Source organism: Pyrenophora tritici-repentis, chromosome 4 (genome assembly GCF_003171515.1).
Source record: "Pyrenophora tritici-repentis strain M4 chromosome 4, whole genome shotgun sequence".
In the NCBI taxonomy this organism is placed as follows: domain Eukaryota; kingdom Fungi; phylum Ascomycota; class Dothideomycetes; order Pleosporales; family Pleosporaceae; genus Pyrenophora; species Pyrenophora tritici-repentis.
Window position 1 is genome coordinate 1,438,578 of NC_089393.1, and position 12,784 is coordinate 1,451,361.

Genomic DNA, 12,784 nt, shown 5'->3' on the forward strand with positions numbered 1-12,784 from the left:
CCGCCCGAATACCCTATGGGAGGTTACAGATAGGGCGTTAAACCATAATCAACATCAACAATCAACGCAACTGTACCAAACCCATTGAGAGCTTCGCACCATTCATATGCATTCTCTGCGAGCGTCAAAGAATGATAGAGTCCGGTCGAATCCCCTACCGTAGCTCTCGTTTCATAGAGCTCATCCTACCTGATTTTCTTGCATTCGATCAGTCTCACATCCCAATGATGCTGCGCGCTCGAGAGTACAACATCGCGGCTATACAGGAGCCGTTACAGAAAGCTGTCATCCCTAAAACAGCCAGGGATATTGCGATACTCCGACGGAACGCTCAAAAACGCCTGAATGTCCTTCTGAAAGATCTAGAACAGACTGCTGATGATCTTGGCTGTATACCTCGTACAATCGGGCAAATCAAGGATAATTTCATTTTCTGTGTCGATCACCAACACCGGTGGGTAAATGTCCCGTACAGACGACTCGCAACAGCTTTTCTCTACAGTGCTGTCAAGGCAAAGGCTGGGGAACGCGGGTTGCTAAACGAAATGGCAATATATCTCTTTGCGTCAATTGAAGGTCTCGAAGATCTTCTCGCGCTCGTGGAGAAGGAGCTAATCGACTTCAACGGTCGCAAAGCAATCGCAAGCTTCATGCCACTCTTCCCGACGATCCGTCATGAGTTCCGCGGCAAAGAAGAAATCTTAACACACCTTGCACTTAAACTCTGGTGCACAATACTGAAGCGTGTCAAGCGTCAAGGTTGGGGAGAATCATTTTGTATTATAGCTGTGTCCGGAAGAGGTCTGTATACGCAGTGGGAAGAGGGAGTGAAGGAGCTAGGCCGTAAAGGTACTAGCGGGTAAATGGTGGCTGCCTGGTTGCCTAAGGAGGAGCCAAGGGATAAGCCCTATGGCCGACAAAGCGCGGTATCTTCACCTTCGAGTTCATAGCAAAGTTCTGGCGTCGCATGGCTGTATCCTGCATCTACGCAGTGATGTGTCGCAACGAGATTCTACATTTTGACGAGGCTTTCATCAAGGAAAAACATATCGAGAAGATCTGTGCTGTGATTAGTACGGGTACGTACGGTAAAAAGGGTAGAATTCTAGATCGTCTTGTTGCGTGGCAGATTGCCAGTGATGCGTCGTATCATCTATTACGCGTTACAATGAAGGAGCGGTGCCAGCGCAAGCTGAGGCCCCGCAAGGCGCAAGCAAGGAATCAAGCCAAAAACTTGGACTTGGTTACTTTGGTTACTTCAGCGGTGAGGCAAGAGCCTCTTGTTTCGCTGCATCGTGGGTTTGCGAACGTTGAGTTCAATTCATTGGACACTGTCTTGGACCAAGATTGGTATGCGCTGTGGGTAGATAAGAAACGCGCTCGTAAGTTGTGAGGTTCATCAATTACACAGGCGTTTAGCGTATTTGCTCACAATGCTTGGCTGTAAGAGGGATAGTATTTGTTTTGAGCATCTGCGTATTACTACTCTTATCGTGAGCGTCAATTAGCGCGAATTCAGAGCTCTATGGTCTAAAGACACCAGCAGGAACGTAAACTCAAAGAAGAAATTTCATTCGTGTGTTCAGTTCAAACAGGGAGCTATCAACCACAAACTTGATAAAATACTCGTATGTTCCCGTAAAAGATCCAAGACCGTCTCAGACCCCGTTGAGACTTTACTTCCCTTGCTCTTCCAAAGCCATATTGTGCTAGTAAAAAATTTCACCGATTTTGAGGATGCCATTGTCTTGGTGAGCATCTCAATACTTTGTGCTGGCCTCCATGCATCGCCTTGCGCTCAAGCCCGGGTTCTTGTACTCATATGTCTTCGCGGCCTGGAATTCCTTATCGAACTTATGTGCTCTTAGGAAATCTCGAACAGCGTCGCTCAAAGTTTGTAGAAGTTCGTTTTTGGTTTGGCGAAAGTCGTCTTCTACCATATTGAGTAGATCAGACAGGCTGATATTGCGATCAGTTGCCCACTTCTTGGAGGCTTCGTTCATCTTCTCCGCCACGACCCCAACCACGCCATACGACATCGAAGGGTTGCCTCTGATTCTGCTTAGATCGTTGATCATGGTCTTGGTGTATCTAAACGCCTGGGTTCTCTTAACAGTCACATTGTATGCGTTAACGTAAGCTTCCCAAGTCCAAAATGCCGTTGTGATACCATACTGAGCGCCGCTGACGTCAATGGCCCATTGCTTCTTGCTGCTCAAAGAGGTGCTACGGAGAGCTTCGTGAAAGTAGTTCGGCCAATTATCGTCGGAACCGCCATGCGGGCTGTGGTAGGTGATCTTGCGCAGGATGCGTCCAAGGCCCAAACAAACTTCTTCCACTCGGATCTCTAGTCCTTTGAGCTAAAGTTAGTATGTTTGAATAAGAGGCTTTTAATTTACTTACCCTTGAGGAGATCAGTGAGCAGGTCGTGCATGAAGGCAAGGGGCTCATTGCACATCCAAGCGCACAGCATCGCAGCTTTGGTTCGCTCACTGGTCACCAGATGGTGGGGAAAGCTGATGAAGTACTTGGTCTTGTCCAACATAACGCCATCAGTTATGACCAAGGCGCCATCTCGATCTTCGATCTTGATAATCGGCGTCTCCCATGTATTTTCCCGGAACTCGTAGTATGCGTACTGAACGATATCGGCTACATGTGCAAGACAACTCTGTAAGCGGTTATCTTGGGCAGCTTTGCACACAGTCTTATGCGTCGGCCAATCCATTTTCTGGCACGTTGCTCCGCAGTAATGACGTGATATACTGTCTGTCTTGCATCCGGTACACGTGCTGTGGGCTGGTTTACCGCAAACGGCGCAGGCATTCTGAAGCTCGGCAAACATCGTAGATATTTGGCGATAAGATCGAGGTCGATGGAGAGTATTCACGGTTTGGAGGTCGCTTGTCGCAGTCAGAAATGACCTTAGGCAGAGCCGGCGAACGTTTGACCTGGATTTGCACTGACGCGATGTGAAGGCAGATCAAGGTGAAGCTGAGCTCCACTGCTGTTCAGCATTATAATAGTTCTTGTCCCAATTCGTTTAGACTGTGGACCCCTACAATCCAGGTGATACCTCGTAGCCTAAAGCTACAGCGGCACAGGTAGGTTTGAAACAAGATGCATAACTCGGCGTAGCATATGTTTCTGCGTATCTCAAAGGTTGGGATTAGGTTAGAGAGTAGAACTGGAGAGTGAGACACCTCGGTGGATACAAGAATTGACAGGATAAGAGAAACACCGCGATCTGATCTCCCCACTAACAGGTCTGTTCGGACACCCAGAGCAGTGATTCAATGTAAGCATGAAGAGCTATCGTATCCAGACAGCAAATGATAAATGTTTCCATATTGAGTAAACTGCCTTTAGAAATCCAGGAAATCGTTGCGCGTGACAGAGGATGTAGAGGCATAATCTTCACGAATGGGACAGGCGAGGAAGACATGGGTCCCGACTATGTATCATGACTCAATTGACTTATTACCTCTGCTAAAGTCTAACTGTCTATCATGACTGCTTTTTTCGACGCATGATAAAGATTATGCTGATAAAACGTTGGCGAGGTGGTTATCAAGCTCCGCGTCGTGAGGAAGGGGCCACTGGTCCCCACGCATACCTACTGGCGCGGCAGGTAGACATCTAACCTTCTCCACCATCCTTTCCTGATTTCTAGCTTTGATACATTCGCTCTCCCATTAGCAATTGATGCATCGAGCCCCCATCAACGAAACTGGTATTCACCAATTGAATTAGTCCCAAAGTAGAGATCCGATCGACAAAATTAGCTACTAAACACTTTCTCAACACGTTGTTCAATCCTGCTGTATATCCTTCGCCGGCTGGTTTCCAAGCCCCCTGGAAGCGTCCCCAGTAGATCTTGGGATTTCTCGTCAATCTGCATAGCGCAACAATGACCAAGCCGAGTTGGTATATGTCACTTCGCGTCGTGAGCTGCTCGGGCGGACTGAAATCCTGTTGCTGTCGAAGCTCGAAACCTGGACGGAAGCCGGTCCTAGAGACGCTCGAGCCAAAATCCCTAATAACTACACGAGGCCACGAAGGATGATGGCTGGCAGGCGGGCCGAGGAAGATATTGCGAGGGTAAAGATCTCCATGGATTATCCAGTCAAAATTAGTGTGCATGGCTACTGGGCTGCCTCTTTGCATGTACAGCAATGCCGCTCCTAATGACCTGAGCACATGCCAAATAAAGGGTTCAGGGAATACTCTGCGCTGCGCGATGTGCCTTTCCAACAACCCCCATAGGTCGCCATATTCGTAGACGTCCATCACAAGTGCACCTGTACCTCGCGCCAGGCTTAGTTCGTGTTCGCGATAGGTGCAAATATTGTAGCAGGAGCTTAAACACCTGAGATTGTTAATCTCACGCGTAGCAAAGCCTGATCGAACATCATCTGCAGAGAACTCTTTGCGCATCGCGATTTTACCGGATACTTTGTGCCGCAAAAGCCATATCGCCTGGTGGAAGTTGCCTGCTGCCTGTATTTGGCGAATGCGGTCGTACTGAAGGTTGGTTATCACGCTACATCGCTCGAGATCCATTTTGTCTGGTATTTCAGAAAGGTTCGCAATTGATCTGATTTTGCTCAAGCTTTCTTCTAATCTGTGGACACTTATAGAGTTTTTCTACGACTACGTGGCAGCAAGCTTACGAGGTGTGCCAGCGCCGAAAGCATCATGTGTGCGGCACAGTCTAATCACAACGCTAGAGTCTTCGTGGCAAGCGGCTGCGAGCCATAGTTGCGTTTCCATTTTTATCATGAATGTGTGCTCATGTGGTTGGCATCTGCGTACATATTCGATGCGCTGTCACATGTGATTGACGTGGGGAAGCGCAAACCAAGGCTTAATTTTCTATCAGAGCGTGAGTAAAAGCTAGTTGCCTCGTTTCCAAATGCAGTCTCAAGATCTACGTAGCAGTTATCGGGGAACTGAGTGGGCGAAATCGTTGTTGTATTGAGAACAGTGAAGTGCTAGCTATATGGTGCGGGGTGCTGCCTAGAGGAGGCTAGCCCTTAAGCAGAAGGAGCTAGTCCTATAAGAGGAGAGATAACTGGTGAGAAGTGAATGCATGGAGACTGGCTTGCCCGGCCGACAGCAGTTTTACTCACATTCAATTCTCTATCTCACACAGGAAACAACTAGTACGTACGATTGTAAAGTTATTGTTCTAACCGCTCGTCGCTGCAACGCTAGAGGCGTTTGCATCGCCTACAATGTCGAACCATTCTCAGTGACAACAGCGAGACGTCGTGGTTGGTGCTGTTGGATTCGATCTATCATCGCGGCGTCGTTGGGAATACTTCACCATTTCGGGCTCTACAAGCAACTCTTAGACTAGCTCCACGCCAGCATGTTCATCTAGGCGATTTTGACTGCACTTTTGGTGAATCAGAGGTTATGCTGAGCGCGGCCAAGAGCAAAAACCATCCGTAGCCTTCGTTGTCGCCGACAATGTGTTTGTTCTATCCCTGCACGGGGATCCATACACTACTAGCAAGATTAAACTCTACCACATCGGGCTGTCGGATTACTAGCTGCGAGGCCCATGGCTTGCTCAACCAACATATAAGCCAAGAAAAAGCAAAACTATCAGTATTGATCCAAATTCCCGGGACTCGTCTTCAATTGTGTTGTGAAACAACTCGATGGCCGGCCCACCCCAACAATGTTGTTTCCCAAAACCGAAAAGGCGCCCACTGATATTAACTGCACTGTGGAGCAACCATTTGTTAAACTTACTCTTTGAGCAGCGGTGTCCTGTTATCCTTGTATAGCTTTGGTTTAATTTCCCATGACATAATTCCAAGATCTCTTCGAGAATCTGATCGGGTATCTCTTCTATGCAGCCCAATATCGGATATTCCTACATTCAGTAGATAACATAAGCACCGTTTATTGATCTGGACTGTGTGTGTGGTGATGTTCCAGTAAAGGAATATTCCTTTAAAGCCCTAGTCGAGGAAGTGGTGTGTAAGACCGGGCCACCAATTTTTGTGTAGGATTGATGTGTCAATGAAGCCCTATTAGTGGATAGGTTCTGCATAAGAACTACTGGGAGTAGTGCTCACATTGCCTAATTGGGAAAGATCCAACAGGCAACCTCCACCACTCTGCTTATGTGGCGTCAGACGCCACAACTCTCACCCGGGGGCGTTTGCTAGTCAGTTGATCAATGAACGCCGTGCGGCGTGGAAACCGTAGGCGAGTGACCTCACGAGCCCGCATTTGCGTATAAATATTGCGGGCAATCAACTTACAGTCCAGAATACGCTGCAGATTCTGGGTTGATCTCATGCCGCCAACCATGTTCGCTCTCAACACATTGTCAGCAATTTTTGTGGCCTTTGCGCTTGTCTCATTGTCTTTCCAGGCGCCAATAAGCAATGGAACCATGATAGAAGACTTCAGTCAGGTAAAAGCTTCCGCTGATACGCAAGTTTCGGTGAACAACAAGAACACTGCGCTGACCAAAGATAGATCACGCCGAGCGCGAACCTCAAGTGGCAGCCCTGTTTCGAAAACTTCACTTGTACCCGGCTGCAGGTTCCTCTAGACTATGCGGATGCCGGCGCAGGAACAACCGTCGTCGATTTCATAAAGCACGCCGCGCCAAGTCCTTTTGCAGGAACCCGCGACATACTATTCAACCCAGGAGGCCCCGGTGCAAGTGGAGTTTCTGAGGTCCTTTCTGACATCGATACATTGCGTTTCTTCCTGGGAGACGCTCATAACATCGTGAGCTTTGATCCCCGAGGAACAGGCAATAGTAGCTCGGAAATTGATTGCTTCCAAGGTGATGAGGATGCCAGAAACGAGTTCGATGCAGTATATATCCCTGTCGTCGACTCAGAGTCTCCGAAATCAGAAGCTGAGGTGTGGGCATTGGCTGGCGCATATGGCGATTGGTGCACAGAATCGCATCAACATGACATTGCTCGGTTTGTCAGTACATCAGCGGTCGCTCAAGACATGCTCCGATACGTCGATCTCTCACAGGAATACTCAGATGGAAAACTCTGGTACTGGGGCGTCAGCTATGGAACAGTCATCGGCGGCGTGTTTGCTTCTCTCTATCCCGATCGAGTTGGGCGATTGATCCTGGACGGCCAAGTCGATCTCGCGGACTGGTACGCAGGCACACTGAAGAGCAACATTGTCGATCAAGACAAGATTGTTGAGAAGTTCTTCCAGTACTGCTACAAAGCTGGTCCAGAAAATTGTTCCTTCTACGCAGACTCTCCGGAGAGGATTGAACAGCGCCTTAGCGACCTCATCGAAACTATCCGACGAGAGCCCATAGGTGTCACTGACCGTTCCGCGGTAAACAGACCAATTATCATCACATACGAGGTCCTAAGATTTGCACTGCTTAGTGCGATGTACCGACCAATATCACAGTGGCCTGGTATCGCGCAAAATTTGTTAGAATTGGAGATGCGTAACGGAGTTTCGACGTCTTATCTAGCCGACGCTTTCCATGGTCCGTTCGAAGGAGGAACGGTCTTGTGCGCTGATGCAGGTGGTCGATACAACCTCTCCACGCCAGAACTCTTCTCGCAGCACGTGAAACTGATGAAGTCTTTGAGCAACTGGACGGGCGAGGCGTGGCTTCATCCAGTCGAGTGTCGGAATATGCACATCACTCCTCCACCAAGCCAGCAGTTCAACTTCCCAACAACTGAGACTAATACCACAGATTATCCAATTCTTTTTGTATCCAACACACTCGATCCGATAACGCCGCTGTCGGGTGCACGTCGGATGCAGGCGCACTTTTCTAGCTCCTCCCTTTTGGTCGTGGATGCGATGGGGCATTCATCGCTGAGTGCTCTTTCAAATTGTACAGCGCAGTACGCCCAAGATTATCTTGGTGGAACGCTACCGCCAGTAGGTACGATATGCCAGCCGAATGAACTTCCCTTTGAAGATTGATTCCGCCCGGTGATGTCCAGGCAGGAGGATCTCGCATAGGAGCTATCAGTGTTAGGTATATAGTCGCTACGAGATTCCACAAGTATGAAATGATGCCGGATAGCTGCAATGAATGAACACGTGTATTTTCAGATAACCAACGCATGATGTTCATCGTCTTCCCTAGAGTGTGGGCGACACGTGATAGCACGCAAAATAATCGGGCCGACTTGGTGTCTGCGCTTGTAACGATGACGCTCCCACAGCTCCATGCCACGTGGGGGACCTCCACTAACAGCCATTCTTCCGCTCCATAAAACGCTTAACACTAAGAAGCCTAACTCGATCTTCTAAGAGCCCCGGGAGGGTCCATCTAGACCTTTCTCTCTTTGCCTACATCTGCCGATTTATGCCGACTATGGACTTGGTCGTCCACAACTCTATGACGTAGCCAAGAAATATCGGACGGAAGGGGCGTGATTTAACTCCGCAGTTATGAAACGATTAGAAATACCAAAGAACGCTTAAAAATATGCAATGAATAAAGGAACGAGCATATCACTCTCATATCCGGTTTACATCTACTGCAAATAGAACATTGAACAGACTTTCGTAACACAAAGTACACACCTCATTTCTATCTAGATACCCATCAAGCCTTTGATTTTTTCTTCACTATGGAACCACGCAGATATGAAGCAGAACACAAGGACCCTGCCCCCTTGGGCAAGCCGCTCGACTTCGTCTTCTCCAAGAAGACCGCACAGAACCGATTCCTCAAGGGTGCCATGACAGAGCGCCTCTCATCCTGGGACCCCAAGAACCTCGAAGCTCGTGGTGTACCATCCAAGAACCTCGTCAATGTCTACAAGCACTGGGGGAAGGGAGAGTTTGGAGTGATACTCACCGGCAACGTCATGATCGAGTACGACCACCTAGAAGCTGCCGGTAACCCCATCATCCCCCGTGGAGCCCCCTACGAGGGCGAGCGCTTTGAAATGTTCAAGGAGCTCGCAACAGCGTCGAAGGAGCACGGCTCTTTGATCGTAGCCCAAGTCAGCCACCCCGGCCGTCAAGTCACGGAAACCATCCAAAAGAAACCCATCTCCGCCTCAGACGTACAACTACAAGGCAACATCATGGGTATGACTTTCGCTAAACCACGCGCCGCAACCGAGCAAGACATCAAAAACGTCATCGAAGGTTTCGCCCACGCCGCCGAATACCTCGAAAAAGCCGGCTATGATGGCATCCAACTCCACGGCGCCCATGGCTACCTCCTCGCACAATTCCTCTCCCCAACCACCAATCACCGCACAGACGCCTACGGCGGCAGTCTCGAGAACCGCGCACGTCTAATCGTCGAAATCGGCCAAGAAATCCGCAAACGCACATCCCCCAACTTCATCCTCAGCATCAAGCTCAACTCCGTCGAGTTCCAGGATAAGGGCTTCGGCACCGCGGAAGCAGGTACGCTGTGCAAGATGCTAGAGGATAATAGCTTCGACTTTGTCGAACTATCAGGTGGAACATACGAACAACTCGCCTTCAGTCACAAGCGCGAATCCACCAAAAAGCGCGAAGCCTTCTTCCTCGAGTTCGCAGAGAGTATCACACCCTCACTCACCAAAACGCGTACCTACGTCACCGGTGGTTTCAAAACCGCTGCCGCTATGGTCGACGCCCTCAATACCGTCGACGGCGTTGGTCTCGCCCGCCCCGTGTGCTTGGAACCTGAGCTCCCGCGTCAGATTCTCAGCGGCGAGGTGCACGCGGCGATTAACCAGTTGACAGATGACAACGACTTTGGGGCCACGAATGTGGCTGCCGGCACGCAGATTAGGCAGTTGGGCAAGGATCAGAGGCCGATTGATCTTAGTGATGAGAAGATGCATGAGGCGTTTCAGAAGGATATGGGGGCTTGGGCGAAGGGGTTTGAGGAGGATAAGGAGGGCGGCAAGTATGGGTATGTGGATATTGTTAGTGTGGAGAGTGTACCTTATGGAGGTGCTGCACCGGCTTCTTAGATAATCCTGGTGTAGAGCATTACATTTGGATTGGAGGTGTACTGTAATGAGCAGTAAATAAGAACAAACAATATTAACGACAATCAAGTACAAGCCGTGTTCCTCCCATCATGCCTTGGGATGGGAAAAGAACCCAATGAAACAAACACCAACTACCCAAGATTCCTCCCAATCGATTCTATTGTATCATCCAAAAACAATCACTAATAAACAAGCATCAAGTTGACGCACAAGTCCTCCAATCAATCCTTAGTATCATGCAAAACTCCCCAAAAACAAATCATCGTCAACAAATACAAGGTACACACTCCATGTGAATAAAACACCGATGTATCCTCCTACCTCCCGACAGATCTCCCAACAGATGACTGCCTACTAGCAATCCCCAGAGCTCTTTCGCACACCAGCGGGCGTCTCTCCTGGATTCCTGTTCGTCTTAGTTGTGCGGGATATATTTCGCGGTTTTCTGCCTGGGCGTGCTGATGCTGCAGCTGGGAGCGGGGCGACGACATCGGGCTGTGATGCCGAAATCTCTGGTGATTTTTGGAGTTGAACAACGCCAGGGTCGCATGATGGCGTGTTTTTGGGAGGTAGGGTGGGGTGGGGTGTTGTAGGTGTGTGGGAGAGTTTGGCCACGGAGGGCTGGGTCGGGGAAGGTTTGTCGGGTGTCTGGGAAGTGAGGAAGGGGGCGGGTTTGGGGGAAGACAGGTACTGTTCTGCTTCCTCTATCTCCTCTTCCTTTACCATCACCTCCTCTGTGATTTTCTAGACTTCCTGAGCGGCTGGTGAGGCGATAGGTGTCGATGATTTCGCTTCTTCTTCATTCTCAGGATTCTTCATGCCGAAGAAGTTCCTAATTCCCCTCCTCAGACTCCTGCCCTGCTCAATCTCACGGTACATCTTTTTCGTACCCGCAGCCCGGTACTGCGTCGTTCCCTCCGGAGGGCTCTGCTGCGGTGAGATACCCTCAGGGAGTGTGCAGAGAAGGGTGTCGGAGTAGGGGGCAGGAAATTGTATTGTGGGGCGGACTGCCTTTGTGGAAGTCTCGGTTTGGGCGGGTTGGACCGACGGTAGCAATTCGGTGGATTTCGGAGCACGTCGCAATATAGAGTTATTGAGTAGGTATTTAGAGAAACCTTTGAAGGAGTTTTGTCGAGGGGTATGGTTGCGTTGGTTAGAGGAGGTTTGGTTGCGGGTGGGTGTTGGAGTGCCTTGTTGGCGAGTAGCAGGGACGTTTCCTTTACCGTCGTCTGCTTCGTTATCTTCTTCGTCTTCTTGTTCATCATCATCATCATCATCATCATCATCATCTTCTTCTTCTTTCAGTTCCGGGTAGGATAGACCGTGGGAGGTTTTAGGTCGAGGTGTATCGTCATATTCATAGACTTGAGCTCGGCCACGGCTGGGCGTCGGGTTTGACGGTCGAGCAAAGTTGGGAGGTAAGGAATCCTTGGCGGAGGAGGAGGGTGAGGAGGGTGAGGAGGACGGGTATTTGTATGTGCTCCGACCTTGTGCTGACGAAAGTACAGGAGTTGCAGCCTCTTCAACAGCTTCAGGAGAAGATGGATCCGAAGGGTAGTTATACGGGTTCTGATCAGGTGTAGACGGTGTAGGAATAGCAGCGTCTTCAACGCGTTCTGGGAAAGAGCCAGAGGAAGAAGGTGCATACTTGTACGTGCTCCTACCCTGTATCGCAGAAGGTGCAAGAGTCTCAACATCTCCAATAGATTCAGGAGAAGAGGAGTCTGAGGGGTAATTAAACGGATTCCGATCTAGTGTAGACATCGGCATCTGGGTAAGATCCTCGAACACGCGGTTCGGTATGGTCGGAAGTTCGGACTCTTGCGTAGGCGCAGGGGTATGGGAGTCGTAACCCGTCATCTTCACATCTTCATCTTCCAGAACGGAGGAAGAAACTGCGTATTCTCCAACGGCCGCCTGACTCATCGTTGGTGCACCTCCATCACGGACATCTCTAGGCGGCGAAGAGGGCATCTCAGCCTTTATCTCATCCGCCCTCTCAGTCTTCCTCTTTGCTCTAACCTTCCTCCTCTTGCTCTTCTTCTCCTGCTTTGCCTCGTTTGTTCTAATTCGCTTCGCCTCGTTCTCTCTAATCTTCTCATCCACATATCCCCAAATCGTCCTCTTTACAGCCTTGACCGTCTCCTTGCCTTCGCTCTTGCTCAGCTGGCCGTACTCTTTTACCATCTCATCAACCTCCTTCTGCACGAAAGCGATGAGCTCCTTGGGGTTGGCGAAGCGCTGCTTGATATTAGGGAGATTCTCCAACCAATGCACCATATGGAAGATGGCAAGTTTGACCTTGGCGCGGCTAATCTTGTAGCGATGGATGTAGGTGTAGATACCCGTTCCAACGACTGCGCCGGCGGTGAAGGCGAGGAGGATAGGGGTGTAGTGGGCGAGATCGAGGGGGAGCGGAGTGGAAGAGAAGAGGTGGCTGGTTAGGGTTTCGGCGATGGTGGCAAAAGGGAGTTTGGGAGAGGGGAAAGGGGGGCGGTAGTTGGATGGTGGTGTGATGAATTTTGTTGCGGCCCGCATTGTAGCTGAAGCCGTTGTAGTAGTAGCGGTGATGGTGATGGGTGGCGCAGTTTTGGTGTGCAGGTCGGTAAACAGGTAGTAGCCCATGTTGTAGGACATGTTGTCGGTGTAGTTGATGGTGTACTCGTCGAGTGGTTTGTGTCGAATTGACAGCAAGTCGGATCGCAATGTGTGCAATGGTGCAGCAGTCGATATCGGGGCGATGTCGAGTTGAGTGCGATGGTGGTAAAAGTGTGGAGATTCCAGCGAGGGGCAAACTAAAA

At 49.8% G+C, this 12,784-nt stretch overlaps 5 protein-coding genes across 5 annotated transcripts; 3 read left to right on the forward strand and 2 right to left on the reverse strand.

Annotated features, from left to right (window-relative positions):
* Nucleotides 1-227: 227 nt before the first annotated feature.
* PtrM4_093260 (uncharacterized protein) lies at nt 228-863 on the forward strand (the record flags this gene model as incomplete). Its single annotated transcript, XM_001934263.1, has 1 exon — nt 228-863. The coding sequence occupies one exon, from the start codon at nt 228-230 to the stop codon at nt 861-863; it is 636 nt and encodes a 211-aa protein (XP_001934298.1).
* An 897-nt stretch (nt 864-1,760) lies between these two features.
* On the reverse strand, nt 1,761-2,728 carry PtrM4_093270 (uncharacterized protein; the record flags this gene model as incomplete). Its single annotated transcript, XM_001934262.2, has 2 exons — nt 1,761-2,353; nt 2,404-2,728. 2 exons carry the CDS (start codon nt 2,726-2,728, stop codon nt 1,761-1,763), a joined length of 918 nt encoding a protein of 305 aa, XP_001934297.2.
* A 3,600-nt stretch (nt 2,729-6,328) lies between these two features.
* PtrM4_093280 (TAP domain protein) lies at nt 6,329-7,956 on the forward strand (the record flags this gene model as incomplete). The annotated part of the gene is made up of 2 exons (XM_001934261.1): nt 6,329-6,436; nt 6,502-7,956. The coding sequence occupies 2 exons, from the start codon at nt 6,329-6,331 to the stop codon at nt 7,954-7,956; spliced, it is 1,563 nt and encodes a 520-aa protein (XP_001934296.1).
* A 656-nt stretch (nt 7,957-8,612) lies between these two features.
* On the forward strand, nt 8,613-9,962 carry PtrM4_093290 (NemA, NADH:flavin oxidoreductase, Old Yellow Enzyme family; the record flags this gene model as incomplete). The annotated part of the gene is made up of 1 exon (XM_001934260.1): nt 8,613-9,962. The coding sequence occupies one exon, from the start codon at nt 8,613-8,615 to the stop codon at nt 9,960-9,962; it is 1,350 nt and encodes a 449-aa protein (XP_001934295.1).
* A 765-nt stretch (nt 9,963-10,727) lies between these two features.
* Nucleotides 10,728-12,620, reverse strand: PtrM4_093300 (uncharacterized protein; the record flags this gene model as incomplete). The annotated part of the gene is made up of 3 exons (XM_066107038.1): nt 10,728-11,098; nt 11,471-11,963; nt 12,114-12,620. The coding sequence occupies 3 exons, from the start codon at nt 12,618-12,620 to the stop codon at nt 10,728-10,730; spliced, it is 1,371 nt and encodes a 456-aa protein (XP_065962706.1).
* Between the last annotated feature and the right edge of the window lie 164 nt (nt 12,621-12,784).